Source organism: Polyodon spathula, chromosome 23 (assembly GCF_017654505.1).
Source record: "Polyodon spathula isolate WHYD16114869_AA chromosome 23, ASM1765450v1, whole genome shotgun sequence".
Lineage (NCBI taxonomy): Eukaryota > Metazoa > Chordata > Actinopteri > Acipenseriformes > Polyodontidae > Polyodon > Polyodon spathula.
In genome coordinates, this window is record NC_054556.1 from 21190203 (window position 1) to 21208927 (window position 18725).

The window sequence follows — 18725 nt, forward strand, 5'->3', positions numbered from 1 at the left end:
CTGACTGGTGTTGTCAGGGGCGACGAAAAAATCATTTGGTTTTGTACCTTACACAAATAGGCAGTGGTAGCAAACACAGTGTATGCATAACCCTCATCAAGTCCTTCGTGACTTACTCTTTTGCCTTCGTGGCAACCAGCAACCTCAGTGACCTTCTTATGCAAAACGATTGGCTGATCATGGTCTCTACTTCCTGAAAGGGGCGCAGGAACACCAAGTCTTCATTAATTGTGTAAATCTTCCTGCCTACTTGAAGGCCTGCCATCTGTAATAAAGGAACAAATTACAATTATATATGACTCAAGTTACCTACACTTAAGATAACATAAGACACTGAACAATATTCAAAAGAACCAGTATAACTAAACAAAGTTTTAGACACAGTTTTTAATTGGCTGCTGTGGAACATCTCTGTTGTAATCTGCCTGCATGTGTTATCTACACTTGAGACAAAGCTACTTGTCAAGGTTTCCTGGTTGCATATGAATTAGTGTGATTTCCCACTATTTCATTCTCAATTTACCCCCATCTACCTCAACAGATTCCTCTATCGGCCTCTTTATCAGCTTTGGTTGTAATTGAATTGAAGGAGCTGCTTTGTCTTATTAGTAATTGAATATTTAGTCACCAATTGCACTTCCAACTATTCTGACATACGTGATGCTAGAATTAAAGGCTCTGAATCACGTACAGTGCTCTCAAAAGTATTCGCCACCCTTGGACTTTTCCACATTTTATTGTGTTACAACGTGGAATCAAAATGGATTTAATTAGGAGTTTTTGCCTCTGATCAACACAAAAAAAGTCCATAATGTCAAAGTGAAAAATAAAATCTACAAATTGTTCTAAATTTATTACAAATACAAAACAGAAAATAATGGATTGCATAAGTATTCACCCCCTTGAGCCAATATTTGGTGGAGGCACCTTTGGTAACAATTACAGACATGAATCTATTTGGATAAGTCTCTACTAGCTTTGCACATCTGGACACTGCAATTTTTGTCCATTCTTCTTTGCAAAATTGCTCAAGCTCCGTCAAGTTGGATGGGGACCTTTTCTGAACAGCAATTTTCAACTCTTTCCACATACTCAATTGGATTGAGGTCCGGGCTTTGACTGGGCCACTTCAGAACATTGACCTTTTTGTTTTTAAGCCACTCCACTGTGGCTTTGGCTGTATGTTTGGGATCATTGTACTGCTGGAAGATGAATCTTCTCCCAAGTCCCAGTCCTCTTGCAGACTTCAGCAGGTTTCCTCCAGGATTTCTCTGTACTTTGCTGCATCCATTTTACCCTCTCTCTTCACAAGCTTTCAAGGCCCTGATGCAGAGAAGCATCCCCATAGCATGATGCTGCCACCACCATGCTTCACGGTAGGGATGGTATTCTCAGGATGATGTGCGGTGTTAGGCTTGCGCCAAATATATTGCTTAGCATTGAGGCCAAAAAGCTCTATTTTGGTCTCATCAGAACACTGAATCGTCTTCCACTTGGTCTCAGAGTCTCCCACATGCCTTCAGACAAACTCTAGCCGAGATTTGATATGTGTTTTTTCAACAATGGCTTTCTTTTTGCAACTCCCCCATAAAGGCCAGTTTTGTGAAGCACCCGGGCTATTGTTGCCGTATGCACAGTGTCTCCCAGCTCTGTCGTGGAAGACTGTAACTCCTTTAGAGTTGCCATAGGCCTCTTGGTGGCCTTCCTGACTAGTGTCCTTCTCGCCCGGATACTCAGTTTTTGAGGATGGTCTGTTCTAGATAGATTCACAGTTGTGCCATATTCTCTCCATTTCATAATAATGGACTTTACCGTGCTTCAGGGGATACTCAATGCCTTGGAAAAATGTTCTTACATCCTACCCCTGATTGGTGCTTTTGAAGAAACTTATTCCAGATTAGCTTTGAATGTTCCTTCGTCTTCATGATGTCGTTTTTGTTAGGAAATGTATTAACCAACTGTGGGACCTCCCAGAGACAGGTGTATTTAACCTGAAATCATGTGAAACACCTTAATTGCACACAGGTGGACTCCACTCAACTAATTATGTGACTTCTAAAGACAATCGGTTGCATCAGAGCTTATTTAGCTTATTCATATTTTCTGTTTTATATTTGTAATTAATTTAGAACAATTTGCAAACTTTATTTTTCACTTTGACATTATGGACTTGTTTTGTGTTGATCAGTGGCAAAAACTCCTAATTAAATCAATTTTAATTCCATGTTGTAACACAATAAAATGTTGAAAAGTGAATACTTTTGAGAGCCACTGTATCATATACTACATGATATACATGATAAGCTTATCACTATTATCATGATACTGCCAGATAACCCACAAATAAGCCCACCAGGGTAGTACTTCTGACAGCTCTAGAGTTGTTTATTTTAGGCATTACAGAGAAGGGGAAGCCTCTTTCTTGACGAACTACAGCACTGTACAGTATCTCATACACACTTTCTACTGCAGTCAGGCATTGTAATGGGATCTGGCTTCAGTTAAAATGCTGGCAGGAAAGCTGTGTTGGTTCACTGATACTGCACCGTCTTTTCCACTTCATGTATTCAATATAATCTCTGTAGCATTAAGATTATATACATATATATATATATATATATATATATATATATATATATATATATATATATATATATATATATATATGAAAATACATTATTTTGGTTTAAACGTGTAAAGGTTAAATAATTTGTTTTAGGCCGTTTCGGACACAAATCCCTTTCCAGCACAGCTGAAACGTGGAACAAAGACCTTTACATAAGTGTCAAAAATGGTTTGAGACAACCATCTCCTCAACAGTTCCCTGCAGATATATTTGTAAGCTCTGTATTACACTGTATGTTTTCTTATCGAAACTCCTTTTCACATGTATCTGTATCTTCTGTATCTGTATCTCTTTGGTTGCCTAGTGAATGGCTTTCAGAAAACAAGTCCCGGCTTTTTAAGCAAAACATTTAGTATTCTGTTCCCCTCTTCCTCAGGCTTCACATCTTTTCAATCAGCAGCTCATTTATAAAGAGCAAGGCTGTCCTCTTCAGACACTGCGTATTCTGTTAATGGGTACGGAGCTTGTGGAGGAGATACCTGCATGGTGAGCAGCTCTCATTGCATCTGACATCAAGTGAGAATTTGAATTGGCATGTCTAATTACCCTTTATCACATCTGAACAAGAACTGGGGAAGTGATAAATATAACATTGTGGATTATAGCTTGACAATAAAAGCTAACAAAGCAACACTTTTTAAAAATCTATTTTATTATTATTATTATTATTATTATTATTATTATTATTATTATTATTATTAATTTCTTAGCAGGCGCCCTCATCCAGTCTTATCATCCTCATCAGTTGCTCGCTTGTTTCTAATTGTGCCCTTCACAGCCCACCGGCTGAGCCTACATTATTTACAGTACTCCTTTAAACCCACATAGGATTAACAAGCTGGTAAGTGCTGTAGGCCTCTGCATATATCATCATACTAATCAGACAAATGGTCCCCTTTTATTGAAACTCTAAGGAAAGTATGACTGGGTTTTTAGATGTCTTTTTATATTTAGGTTTGGTTACTGATACCTGAGGCATCAGAAAGTTTTCATCCGTACCACTGAATATTTCTAGTTATTCAGACTTGTCTCTGTTTTCTGTTTTTAGACAAAATGTTGCAAACACTTTTGAAAATGGGATTATTTTGAGAAAGAATGTCTCTAATTGAAAAAGATATTGTAATAAAAAATGTATTGGATTCCAATGTCCAGGTATTAAAAGCTGTGAAGTTTGTAACCCTCACCTCCGCATGGGATCCTCTGTGCACGGCCTTCACCACAATCGCTTTGTTTTTCTCTTCGATCTCAAAGCCATAATCCTCCTCCTGGGGGTGGATCTGTAAAGAAAACAGAATTTTAACCAGTTAACAAAGAAGCTAGTTTACTCATTTCAAATGCTCTCAAATATATCAGCTATTTCAATATATTCTGTTTTTTTTTTTTTTCATGAAATGGTCCCTTGACTGCCTTTCAATTGTTCATTCATAGATACCGGGTATATGTCATAAATGCAGGTGGTTCTGTGGATTTGAGACAATGGTTGGCCCTCAAGGGGTTAACTATTGAACCCTTAACTTAAACTACTTGGTCAAGCCACCTTGCTTGTCAATATAAACCAGCCTATGTAAGAAGAGACAACTTGATTACCTTAAAACAGTTTCCCCAGCTTAGCTATGTGCTGATAATCAGTTCTCCAGGCATTGGCTGAATGTTATACTTTTATCCACTTTTTTATAACAGCCGCTTAAGTATCATATAGAAGGTGGGGGGGGTGGGGCAGATAGGACACGACTGGCTTGAATTCAAGATTAGATGTGTATTACAGGGAGACCTGAACTCCTCACTCCCAGACAACACTAGACAAATTGATTGGCTTGGCATGTACCAATCTACAAAAAGATTCATTTAAAAGAGGCATGTGTTGTCTGTCACCACTGCCTGATTTATATATAGTGTAAAAGAAAACAGTCTGTCAGTGTTTATAGATAAGAGCACCGGTGCCTTTCTAATAATAGAGCAGTTTGAGCTTTCTCCATCATGAAAACCTCAGACCTCACAGAATTACTGGTCTCACAACAACTTCATTTTCAAATCTGACTTTGACAGACTCAAAAAGAACTGTCTCATTAAAGATGCCAGTGTCGATGTAAAGCTATCCAGATGCTAGAGTCCTGCTGTGCACAGATACGATGGGCTATCAAAACTGTCTAAATATAATCATTCTCCAAATTCAGAGGAGTCAGAAGAGGAGCCATGCATCTAAACAGGATTCAAATCCAAGAGAGACTGTAGAGAGTTTTCAAAGTAGGCGAGTGTGACCAGTAGCAGTTTAGAAAATAGACAGTTGGATGTTTTTTCTTTCTAAATGAAACAATGAGAGAGACTAGGCTCTCCTCTAAAATTAGCACCACTATAAATACATCTAGCTAATGCATACCAAGATTTCATACATAATGCTGATTTTGTTTCCTCTCTCTCATTCTTACAACACCAGCAATGCAAACGTCAAGCATTGAGTTTGTCTTTATGCAGAGAAGTGGGCTGATAAGCTATTCAAAATGGATTGTGAATAGCACTCCCACAAATCAATGTCACTACTGCTAGAAAAATGCACAGCACTTTACAGTGACGTCTGTACAAATGTTGCCTTAAACACAAAACAGTAAAACACATGGCAAAGTTTTATATTTTCCTGTACATTTTTATATTTTTAACACTGGTATAAATCAGCCAGTACTGAAGTCAATATTAAACTGGGTTTGGCATCAGATTTGTAGTTAATAAGACTTTACTACTTTACTAATGTACAAGATTATTTTGTCTTATTTTGTTATGTTTTAGACCAGAATTATATCTCCAATGTTAATGCAGAAATGTCTTCCACAACTAAACAACTTCAGTCTTTAGTATGTTGTTTAGCCTTCCAAGGGGTGAAAAATATTAAAAATCATATTGCTTAAAGATAGTACCGACATTCAAAAATAATCTGAACATGAGCCAATGTGCACACATGGGCCTACATAGGATTTGATACAGATGGAAAAAAAAAGATTAGATCAATAACAAAAAGGGTTGCAAACATCGTAAGTCAAATATCAGTGGACGCTATTCGGTCTTTTAAGTTACTTTAGTGTTACTGTATATTCTGCATTGTTCAAAACATTCTTCACATTACCTAAATAATGTAGGATTTAAAATGCCTTGAAACCATTTACTTGCCATTCACTTCCTTCCCAATGACTGTTTTATTTTTTGTTTTATTTTTTATGTAGTGTAGTCAGATTTAAAAATGACGTTTTTGTGAGACCAGTAATTCTGGTATTGGCGTCTTTTTCAAATTGTGAAGTGAAACGCTATTGAAAGCCAAAAATAGCATTTCTTTTCATTGTTGCATTTTAAGTGTCCTTGTTTAAAAAAAAAAAACCAAAAAAAACACAACAGTTACAGGGCAATATAGCGAGTGACTTCATTTCATCACCTGTCAAACTGCCGACATATCAGATCCACAGTTAATGAAATACCTCAAAGACAGCACTCATAAATACACCCATACAATAGAGATAATTTAGTCCTGGGCACAAGTTTTTTTTTTTTTTTTTTGTATCCTAGCGTCATTAATCTTGTTACACCCTTTGCTTTTTATGTTGGTAGTCTGGACAAGGGTTCAGCTCATTCAGTGAGACACGCTTTGCAGATGCAGGCTGCTTTAATTAAAAGATAAGAAGAGAAGTCTCTCTCAGCATGTTAATATGATGAGCAGCAGGGAGCTGTGCTTGGCTGAGACAACAGGATGGTAAATCATGCGAAGGCAAGGCTTCCCTAGTTTAGTGAACAGATATCAGACACTGTGGAGACTACACTGGGAGATGTCTGCGACTCCATGGGTTTCCTCATCACTACACAGGGAGTCATTTTACACAGCACTTTAATAGCACAAAAGCAGTGGGGAAGTGAGCAGTACTGGCAATGAGGAAAAGGAATACAAATGAACCCAGGTCCTTTTTTTAGCTGGAATATGGGCCTTGGTGGGAAAGAGAGTTACTATGGCACCATGGGAGAAGATATGCATTTCCGTTAGCAACCATTTTTGTGAATTACGACCCCATGTCTTTTTATATTAAAGCATTTTTGTTTTAAAATGTTTTTTGCCATAGTGAAATATTTCTTTATAAATAAGGTGTTTCACAGAAACACCTTATTTACACGGAACATGCATAGAACATTGCACACTCTATCACATTGCAGCTGCTACAGGCCCTTCAGGGGATACTGCTTGAATTACCTTGAAGCTGCTGTTATTAACTACTTAACAATTCTTCAGCCAGCTAACTCACAACATTTATTTAAAAAGCAACATCAAACAAAGTGATAAGGACTGGCTGTCTGTCACCCTTCATTTGAAGTCAGATTTTACAACTCCTGGTTTCTTCCATCTTCAATAACACATACCCAACATGTTGAATCAAAAACAATATATAGATATTAGAAACTATATCTAAACATCACAGTTTATATTTGTATTTGTACTGTGAAAGCGTACCAGCTACTAGATCCTTTCTAGAGGAAAAATAAAGAAAAAAAGATGAATAATTACTGTATTAGACATGTAAAACTTCAAACAGAATGGTCTCTTTTTAGGAAAAAAATAAAACTAATTAAAGCATTACTCTCAAATCATTTGCTAATTACATCAAAAACCAAACAGAGATGTTTCACAAGCATAATTGAATAGGAATTGTCGTCTTAAATATTGTAATTGTTCATATGGGACATATTATGTATTAAAGTAAAAGAGAATGTCAACATATTTCAGAAGACTGTTTTATGCCAAATTTCAAAACAGCATTGCTCAATGTTAAATGTGGTCAGAAATATACAATAGTATGGAAAGGAACATGATGAAATATTTATTTTATGTGTTTGGACTGCACAGGGTGTTAATGGTATATTTCTTCAGTGACAGGTAAGAGAAAGAACATAAAACAGACTTAAAGGTGACAGGATGCAAAGTGTTGCAACAACAATCTGTTTAATATTGTAGTCACTGTACATATCACCATGTGTTAAAACTGTACTAAAATACAGTGACACAAATACTGCAGTTATTCCATGAATGAGGATAGCCAAAGGGACAAGTGTGTTGTCAACGGGCATCCTTATGCGTGAGGATGAGCTTCCTGGGTGAAGTATTCCATAAACACCAGAGAATTACTTTGATAACACACACACAGAAATACTCTGTTGTAGTGCTGAATACAAAGAAAGTTAAAGCTAGAACTGTCAACACATGTTGTATAATTCATCATCGCCCAGGCACATGTAACTTTCTGTGCAAGACAAAGACTAAACTTAACACTTTTTCATTTAAAACTATAATAGATCATAGGGCATCATCGGGCTCTATGATTCAAATCTTCACCAGATAGGGGCTCAGCTGACCTTACACATTCTCAACACTGCAGTGTTTTACAGTGCAGGGAGGATTCAGTTCAATAGTGCGATCCACACACACTCTGAACTTCAAAACTGTTTCAGAGTGCACTTTAAAAACCAAAACAGCTCTTGAAGAATCAAGCTCATCAGACTGAGCAAACATGGATCGGTTTTTGTCTTGAGATTTTTTTTGTGAAACACTAAATGGAAGATATTCACTCAGAGACAAGTAGCCATGCCTCACTGCAGATTTTAATTATGTTGTGTATACAGTACTGGACATCTTACTGACCTACAACTGTTACTGTTGTATAATTTCTCAAAACACACATATATGGGATACATATATACAGTATTTTTTAACAGAATGGAACAAATTAATACAATACTTTTCTTTTATGGAAGCCTTATTTAAATGCTGTTCATTGAAATAATCCTTTTTTTTAATATGCAGCATAACAGAATGATGGCTATTATGTCTGAACTGAGCCATCTATTTAACTCCAATCATGATTATATCCTTTACATTTTGAAAGCTACATTTCAGCATTATTCTTGGCACTGGTGCCTGTGTCTACTCCAGAGCTGCCATTAAAACACACAATGCAAGATAGCTTCAGTATTGCTATGAAGCTGGCAGTGTGGTATCTTAACTCACTCATGTGCTTGGTTTAGCCTTCTACACCACAGTGGTGCACATTCCAATTCCACTGCTAAAGTTGTAGTGTCCTATATCCTTTTTTTTCATATTTACTACAAATAATAGTTCTATAGGCGTTTCCTGTAAAATGTCATCAGTATAACAAACACTGTCAACCACACTGGCTTTTTTTTCCTGTGAATAGAAAAGAGAACACATACAAGCTTCACAGAACCCAACATTAGATGGTTAGGCCTGACCCAAATGAAACAGTGACCGTGACTAGTCACTAACACAAGTTAGCCATAGGCTCAGCTCATCAGGGATTTGATTGAACTAAAGTAGAACAGGAAAGCAGAAACACCTTGCAATAGTGTACCATAAGTAGGTCAACCACAAATAAAAAATACCAGCCTCATTATGGATGATCTTTGTGTGCTGTAGTGAGCGTTTAAGCTGTGACAATGCAGTGCATCTGAACGAATTTCAACTCTTTAATCCAAATGAAAACAGTGCAGTTTCTTACCAGCAAAGACTTGGCCAAGATGTTTTCAATAAGTTTGAAGTCGTTGCGCAGCTGTTTGTTTTTGGAACTGGTCCCTTCCATTTCTTCATCGGCATAAAAGCGGAAAAATTGGGATTCGTCTTTGAACTCGCTTTTCTCCAGCACTGGCAGAGAGAAGAAGAAGGAGGAAATCACAACAGTAAACACAGGAAGGTCACTGAGGGAGACATGCCGCATTAAAAAACACAAGTCTTTGTTTCTATTTTTGTATTGGGACAGGAAAGTAAACTACAACACACAAATTATTTCAATCTGCAATCAGCTAGGACCATTTGGGTATTTTTTATATTTCATTCAACGGCTTTTAAAAAGGATGCTTAGTTATCTTCTGTTGTTAAAACATCAAATAAAAATAAAATAAAAAGGGCCATCCGTTCCATGGCATTCGTTCACACTTCAGGAAAAGTATGAAACAGCCTCAAGCCTGATGAGCAATGCCACTGATGTGCATTCAACAACTCAGTGTAGATCTAGCAGTACTGTACGGGCAACATGTAACAACTCAAAATGCATTCTGTAGGGTTAAAATCGCTGTTTGAGAATCAAAAGGTTGTATCTAGTAGCAAGTGCACCACGTCTATTTTCTGCTAGAAATGACTAATGTTTATCATAGCGCATATCATAAAACAAAAAAAAAAAAAAAATGCACATATATGTGATTTGCATAACTAAAGCCAGGAACACAGCATCTCCTGTAAACTGCAACGTTTCTTTCCATTATGTGCCCATGATAGATACAGGTGTCAGACTGTGTATTCTAATGCTGTAAATCCATCAGGGGGGTCTGAAGGTTTCATAAGCCTTGAGTTTTATGTATTCCTGCCAGATCCCTGAGATGGATTTGGTGCTTAAACTTGCTGTTGTTTGTTATTATTTTCACTATATAATGTTGCTGTCAAGTGTTTCTGAGGTAGCAAGTAATGCACTAACAGTATAAGATATCAGGTCCTGGCGCAGTAGAGAGCATGACATTATTGTGCTTTCTGTGAAAGATTATACAGTAATATATCTTCAGAGTGTACACACACGCACACACACACACACACACACACACACACACACACACGCACGCACGCACGCACGCACGCACACACGCACATACACACACACACACACACACACACACACACACACACACACACACACACACACACACACACACACACACACACACACACACGTACATATTACATGTACATGTGGTGTAAGTGTGATTATTTAACTGGATTACAATTCTAAAGCCTACTTTGGCAGTAATCGTATGGAAACAATTAAGAAAGGTGTGACATCCTGCACCAGGATTGCTATTGAACAGAACCCTTCACAGCTGACAACAAGTTACTTGAAGCAACAAATATCAGCTAAGGAACTGCGGGTCCAGCCTGAGATTGTGACAGAGCAGGAGGGGAGAGTTCCAGCTGTTTCAACATGAAACTGTTAGTGTGCTGGGAGAAAGACCTTAACAAATGGATTGAGAGTCTGTATCATAATCTAGAAATCTAGATCTCTTTAGACAAGCTTGATCCCGGCCACAGCATTAGGCTCTCTAACACTCTCCTCGAAAAGAACTGTGCAAGGCTGAACAGCAGCAGGTTGACAAGAGTTTTCAACATATACAACATTCCTGGTCTTTCACAAAGCTACACTGTAAAGCTGTACAGGCTTTTCATTACAGGTATGATTAACACACAGCACAAACTTTACATCACAGAAAGGTAAGCTGGGTGGGACTATCACTTTAATGTACAGAACAACCCCTTTCATCCAAACTTCTCCAAGGACAAGGGATACAAAAGGGGAGTATACCCAACACAGCACTACAGCTCAAGAATGCCAGTTCAATAGGTTCCATTGGGGATAGCATTAGTATTTATTATTGTTATTATTATTATTATTATTATTATTATTATTATTATTATTATTATTATTATTATATATTACCATGATGTATGAAGCCATTATTGCAGAGTCCAACCCCAAGTGTTACGGCCTCTTCCCTACTGGAGCAGTCTCCCTGCCAAAAAGAACGGGCATAGTTACAACACGGCAAAACAATTCACAGTCCACATCCAAAATGAGATGTATGTTTAAAAGAAATACATAAATCAATACAAAAACGAGACCAGGCCGTCCCAATTCTATCTAAATCTGAAAATAGCTGCTTTCCCATCTATTTTGGCAACAAGTGAAAAAGAATCAAGTAATGGGACTGGCTCTAACATGATGACAGTGGGCTGAGCAGGAAGGGCCTTCCAGTAAAGTTAACCAACAAAAAGCATTGTCTTCTATTTTGGTGTGGTGACCTAAAAAAACAGAACACACCTACATTGCATTGAATCTACTGTCAGACAATATGCAGCACACATGATTTACTAAGGCTGATTCCTGAGGGAAAAAAGTACCTTTTCATTCACTATGTAATACATTTGTTTTATAATTATTATTATTATTATTATTATTATTATTTGAATCTTGATTATTACACTGGGTCTTCTCCTATGGCAGGCATTATACCTAAATTTAGCTTGGTGTCATGTTTTCAGTTGTTTAGTATATACTGTTTGCTCTGTATTCCAGAGCCAAGTTGCTGGGTGGGAAGCCTTCATAGGTACTTAAGATTACACACTATTCAAACTGGCAGGAGCCAATATTAGTCGCTTCTTAAATGAACACGTAGAGAAGGTACCAGGACCACTAGTGCCAAAAACGAGAATTGTCCTGCTTAACTCAGCTCAGCAGAGACTCCAGTAACTCTCATCAAGCCCCATACATAACACCCACTAACAATGTTTTCACACTAGGCTTTACTATGGCAGTGAGAGCTAGATTCGCTAATGTCAGTCTTCACACCAGTGGAGAGCAAGTTAATTCCCTAATGATGTTGTTATAATCCAAAAATAATTCTGATGTATTGTGTGTGAAGGCAATTACAGCAGTAAAAAAATCAAACTGCAAACCAGAATCTGTATTGCACACTCCATTTTGAAAGAAACATGGAGCAATTGTGCATAAACTTGCTGAGAACTGAATGTACAGTTATGGGAACAAAAGGTTATTGTATGTGAAAACAGTACAAATCTCAAGAGAATTGATAACCTATCAAAATGACGTCAGTCAATAATCAGCCTGATAGATGGTATCATTATGACAGCACTAGAACGGCTCCAACGTGATTAAATGAATGACATCCGGACCAAGAAAGATTCTTCCTGCTCAATAAAGGCCTTGGGGGACATCAAAGCCCACCGTCATACTCCACTCAACAAGTACTTTGTGTTTAGCAATGCTTCATAATGGCTATAATTATTAAGAATCACAGCCAACACCATGAAATAAAAGATCAGTTAGCTCCTTAGCCATTGCTCACAGCACAGCAAAGACCGGGCTCCTGATCGTTATAGCTTCTAGAAGAGACCCATCCACATCATACACTGCAAGCTTGCTTTGCTTCCAAGATCTGGCAAGATCTAAAATATCTGCACGAATATGGAAAATGGCTAGTTGTCAAGCATAAAACAAACATCCCAGCTCAAGGTGTCTCGTAAAATTGGTATCTACTGACTCCCTTACCCAAGCTATCAGCCAGTCAACCAGTTTGCTAGCTGGGATCACAGATTTAAATGTCTTCAAATGGTAGTCTCTGTCCCTGCAGAAAATAAACACAAAAACAGCACATTAAATGCATACCTTTGAAAGAAGTGAATTGCATTTATATACATGGCTAACTGCATCACCAAATGGGTGCTTTCAAATCAACATCTTCATCATAATGTAAAAGTTGTTGTTTATTTAAGTAAAAGAACATTATTATTATTATTATTATTATTATTATTATTATTATTATTATTATTATTATTATTATTATTATTATTATTATTATTTTTAGTTGGAAGTTCATATATAACCTTCTAAGTACAACAGGATGCAGATGGTATACCAGTGCTAAAAGTCATTCTAATAGTAGTTTCAAACACATGTTCCTGATTTTATTACATAAATATGAATTATGATCACTTAAAAGGTTTTACAATATATACGAGATACACAATTTCACTAATTTACCTGTGATTTATTTAATTCTTACACAACAGGTTAAACAAAGGCTAAAGAGAAAGAGTTTCTAAAATCTTTAAAAATAACAAAACAGGATGCCCACAAAAGCAGTAGCGTTCTGTCTGCTAACAGACGCCTTTGCTGTTTATGTGCACTTATAATTGAACTGCACTACAGGACCATTAGTGGAAATAACCACATTTCCTGAAATCATTGTGCTTTGTGTTTTATCTGAAATTCTCTTAAGAATTCCAGACAGATATAAATCAGCCCGAAGTGTGGGGTACTGCCGAGTGCAAACAGTACAGAAGTCCAATGACCGTGGGCATTTCTCAGTTTTGTTTCAAGTACAATGTCTACTATTATCCCCGAAGCCAGGCATGAATGGTATGTCAGGCATGAAAATAAAATCAACAGCATTTTTTATTCTTGTAACACTGCTGCCTATAGACTACAATCGACTTGCTAAGTATTCCTGGAAGTAAAAGCTACCGCCTATTTTTAACACGGAAAGACACATAATAGTCATTTTTCTAAATCAATCCGGATTATAATAACTGGGTTATACTAATGGTTTATGCCATGTTGGTAGTGTTATTTGAATGTATATTTTACGGTTTTCAATACCTCACGTTTTTTGATGTGCAAGTCAGATAGTGACTTGAGAAGCACAGTTTTTATACACATGAGAACACAATTTGATTTTACCCCATGGGCAAGTTATGTTGCATTATTCCTTGGTAACAATTATAACAGTCAATGCACTAACACATTGTTGGCTTCAGAATGCAAATATTGCAAAAACAAAGCAATCTCTGGACTCTGCTCCTCACTTAACTGCATTCTCTCAGGGCAACTTAATTTCTCTTGAGGAAAGCTCTGTCTGTGATGTGGAGGTTTAGTGTGTGGAGTTTACATCATAGCATGACAGTGATAGTCTAAGACACCAAGGTCAAATTTAGAAATAGACTCAGCATTACTTCTTCTGCTAATGAAATATCCAACAAAAGCATTTTTTTTTTTTTTAACTGAAACTAAAATGATAAAACAGACAGCACAGCACAATAAATTCTATATTCTGCAACATTTTAGAAATTGTAAACACATTTCTGTGTGTTGGGCATTGTACTCAAGTTGCACTCTTTACTCAGGCAGATATTTTCCATATAGTATACTGGGGTTATAGAAGAGGTGCACATTACTCAAGGGATGTAACTCGAGACATCTCAGGCAAAGTTATACTCAGGTTGTGGGTTCTATTGAAAAGCTTATGGTGGCGAGTTTGCTAATATAAATGCTTTGATGCCTTGCATCACTTAAGGAATCTGGTTGTTCTGTGGACAGTTCCCTTAAATTGAGCTAGTTGAGCTCATGCTATAGGAAACAAAAATCAAATATGGATTGGAACAGCTTCTTACAAGCAAAACATCAAGTGGTTTATGTCAGAGAACGACAAAGGAAGTACAATGGTGCTTATGTCACCTCCCCAGATCCCTTCACTTCCCCTAGAAAGTATGGAGGGAAGGGCTGTAAGCAACTCCAAGTAACCTGGGCTGATTTGTTTGTCATTTTGGGCCTTATTCACTTCAAAGAGTTTTCAAAATTAAATCTTTGTGAAACAAACTTTAACACTAGGAAATGGAACAGACAGTAAATAAACCTAGATACATTTTATTGAAACCAGCCAACAAATGAATTAAAAAATGCAGATTTTTTTTTCTTCTTCTCCAAATCTAATTATATGTTAATGTGGTACATACTGAAGTCATGAATAATGAATGAATGAAATCCACAGAGGGCCTCAATAGCTTTTTGGTGTCACTGGTATAACCTTGAATTGTGTTGTAAAATCTAAGAGGCTTTCATGATGTCTACATTCAGGCTGGGAGACTTCAATAGGCTGTCTTCAAAATTTGCAGTCAACAGACTGATGTAAATTAACATATATGGCAGCAGAATAGAAAGTACATTGAAACGAAACTTACTTTATTACCGGGGTGAACAAGCTGTGAAGTCGACAGTAGAGTCTTACACCCTGAATTAAAAAATAAAAAATAAATAAATAATATAAACAAATTAAAATCCACCTCTTTGTTATGCCAAACTGCAAAAAAAAAAAAAAAAAAAAGTAATAGAAAAAAATAACTTTAAAATGTCAGGGGCTTTCATGAGGCTTTTTATAGAATTTTATAGAATTGTTTCATTTTAAATTTTCCAGTTCAAAAAACAATGCTGTAGAAAAAAGTCCTAGAGATTTACCTTATTGACAATGTATAATACAGGTCTATTTAGTGGTATTCTAATAGTTAAGTAAATAATTCATACTGAGGCATGTTCCTGGAGCATTTGTAAAGCTCATTAATTGCTGATATTCCCAAATGGACAACTATAGCAATTGAAGATGAAAGTTCTTTTTAACATATAGGAGGAAACTTGACTTAATAATGGACTGTGTCTGTGCCTAGGACAGTAAAAGGGCCTGAATGGTTTCCTGCACTTACAGAGTGAACTTAAGTGGTCAATAGTGTTAAGACAACGTTCAGTAATATAAAGGTATGAAGAGCAGTATACTTGGAGACGATTAGAGGGATTTCTGTTTATGAAAACCCAGAGTAACTCTCTGTAAATAGTTGTAATGTTTTAACTCACTATATCTATCTGTTGTCTATCTACTTCATGCATCCTTACCTTTGACATGATGTCCTCCATCTCACTTCTTGCCTTGTAGGTTCCATCGTCATATCGAAAACGATACAGCACCTGCTCGTTCTTAAACTGATGCTTGTCAGACACTAAAGGACAAAAACACACAGATTTTTCAGATATGTCAAATCATGATTATGACAATGATTATCACTGAAATTGGATTATTAGTCTACACAGGTGGTTTAAGATCCTCCTACTCATTACTAAAATCTATGGGTTTTAATTCCTTTCGATTAGCTTTTTACAAAATTCTGAGAGCTTTTGAATGTTCTTTATATCTGCTAACTGTTTTACACAGCAGGGAAGGGAGGGTTAAGTATTAAAACAATTTGTCCAACACTCAAACCTTTAAAAAAAAAAAAAAAAAAAACTGTTTGGATTTAGTAAAACGGCAAACGTCTTTAATACAGCTTATTTATAATTCCTAAGTAATCCTTAAAGCAGCTACAAAACTCACGATAGCCACCAATCTAGCATTTCACAGCCATTTCGTTCCAAAGAGGCTTTCTAGTTGGGGTTTCCAGCAGAAAACCTGCTACAATGCTCCTGTTGCAATATGCAAAGTCCTAAATACCATCTAAATCCTGAACCGGGTCAAGAAAACACAGCCTTGAAATACTAACAGGTCCAAGAATGTGCAGTGATATATACACATGATTATGTTTCCTCTGCTGCATTTCTCAATCCCTGTATAAAATCCTCCCTGTGCCGTTTACAAGTTGCTTATTTTGCCATTTACAAAATTGCTAACGCTTTCAGCAGGAAGTCAAATTCATTAGAGGCCTAATCTTGAGTATGTGTTTGCTGGTTTGCTATTTCGGTAGCATGTAGCACTTGAGAGATACCTGTACTTTGCTGTTTGTCACGCTTTTATATTTTCATGATGGGCACAAGCCGAATTCACAGTTTCGGAGCCAGTCTACCACATTTACATGTATATCGTTATGTGTGGAGCAGTAGTGCACCTCTGTGTGATTGTGATCACTGTCAGCATTGTGGGGTGTGACATAGATTCAATAGGGAAGTTTATAACACAGTATTTACAAGTGAATTATTGATAATGATATAAAGTGTTAGCAAACATTCTTCAAATACTGAAAAAGCTACTTAATTTCACTGTGCTGGTTTTGCTGTTGAATAAGCACCATCGATTTATACAGCACATATATGACATCTCTGGGCAGACCAAGACTTTCAGTGTACAGCTTCACATTTAACACAATGGCTTGAAAATATTGCAGCACTTATTTTATCAAATGGTTTCCCTTTATAAATACACTTTCCATTTTATAGCTAACAAATGTTAGGAGTGTTCTTGTTTCTTCTTTCACCAAACAGAGTAGACATGTGCGTCTTGACAAACTAATGGGTTTGAGTTCACTTTTATTGAGAAGGCATATTGGTACTTTTTGAAATGATCATTGCCATGGTTTTACTCTAAAAGGACTGACTTGTCTGCACTTTGATTGACAAAGAAAGTTATAAAGGACTCGGCTTTCTGTCATATCGACAATTTCTATGCTCTCGGTATCATCTGAAAGCATTTTGAGGTCTCCATGACAATGTGGAAAGAGAAGAAATAGCTGCAGTTATAAAAGCGTCAAAAAAATGATCGGTACTAGACAAAAGTGTTCTCTTCCATAATGGGTCCTGGCTTCCTAACTATTGATATGCAGTCTGCAGCTGAAATGAAAAAATATTCCTAAAAGAAATGCTTTGTCCTTAACTCTTCTCAAGACAAGAGAAGAATATAAAACGATGCTGATTAACAAGCAGTTGCGACTAACTATTGTGTTACCTCACTGGAAAATAACATTGCTGGATTCACGTTTAATTTTCTATATCCTTTATCCTAGCACCAGCCAATAAACTGATACAGAAAACAAGGAATTTAAACCCAGATTAAGCAATTTTATTTGTCATAATAATTAACTTGGTATTTTTTTTTCCTTTCCATTGTCTATTTTTAAGCAGTACATTTAACACACTTGAAATACAAAACTTGGTATCTAACTGCAAGTCTAGATCTCAGTATTTGACTTTCTACCAAGTTTCAGGTTATTTTGTGTCATTTTACTCAAGTTATTGCGATAACGTCCTCAGTATTAACAGACAATGGCAGTACGAAGCAGTGTTGACGACACGGACACTCACTGGTGTAACAGCACATGAGAACGATTGAAAAACCCTAAACCTTGACTCACCGTGATGGATGATACCGTTCTCCAGCAAAGCCTGTCCCAGATTAACTCCCTCATCTGGTTTACTGATCTCTCCCGTCTCAATCAGCCAGGACACAAACTCACTAGGAGAGGAGACAGATAAGCCAGTGTGAGTGGCATGTCCGAGGGGTTCCAAGTCTGTGTGTGACAAGACCTGATCCCTCTCCTCCAATCCCTCTGACAAGAAATGAACAAGCTGCATGGGGCCGTTTACCACATTTAAATAATTTACATCTGAGACAGTGTTTGCCAAGCATCCAGAAATGTGACGACCGCTAAACTGGACTTGCAAGAATGTCTTCCGTGGAATCGTTTTTAATGGATTATCCAGTGCCACTATTTCAAAATGAATCGGAAATAAGGAACACAGAACTATTAAGCACTACAAGAACAACCCCCAGTCCGTTATTGTAACCTTTAAAGCATCTTCTGGGTTAACGCTCCTTTTTAATTTATGCAGCACTATATTCCCCTTCAGGATTAGTTGCTTTCCAAATCACAATTCATACACTTTGACGAGTAGTGTCCAATCCAAGAAGG

General features: G+C 36.9%; 1 protein-coding gene across 1 annotated transcript in view; it reads right to left on the reverse strand.

Annotated features, from left to right (window-relative positions):
• The window catches only part of LOC121298050 (phosphatidylinositol 3,4,5-trisphosphate-dependent Rac exchanger 1 protein-like), a 101239-nt gene that overhangs the window by 23229 nt on the left and 59285 nt on the right, over positions 1 to 18725 (reverse strand). Inside the window, 8 exon segments of the mRNA XM_041224802.1 lie at positions 117 to 265; positions 3811 to 3903; positions 9166 to 9308; positions 11146 to 11218; positions 12775 to 12850; positions 15243 to 15292; positions 15946 to 16049; positions 18168 to 18268. Of these exon segments, the coding sequence (XP_041080736.1) occupies positions 117 to 265; positions 3811 to 3903; positions 9166 to 9308; positions 11146 to 11218; positions 12775 to 12850; positions 15243 to 15292; positions 15946 to 16049; positions 18168 to 18268 (789 nt within the window).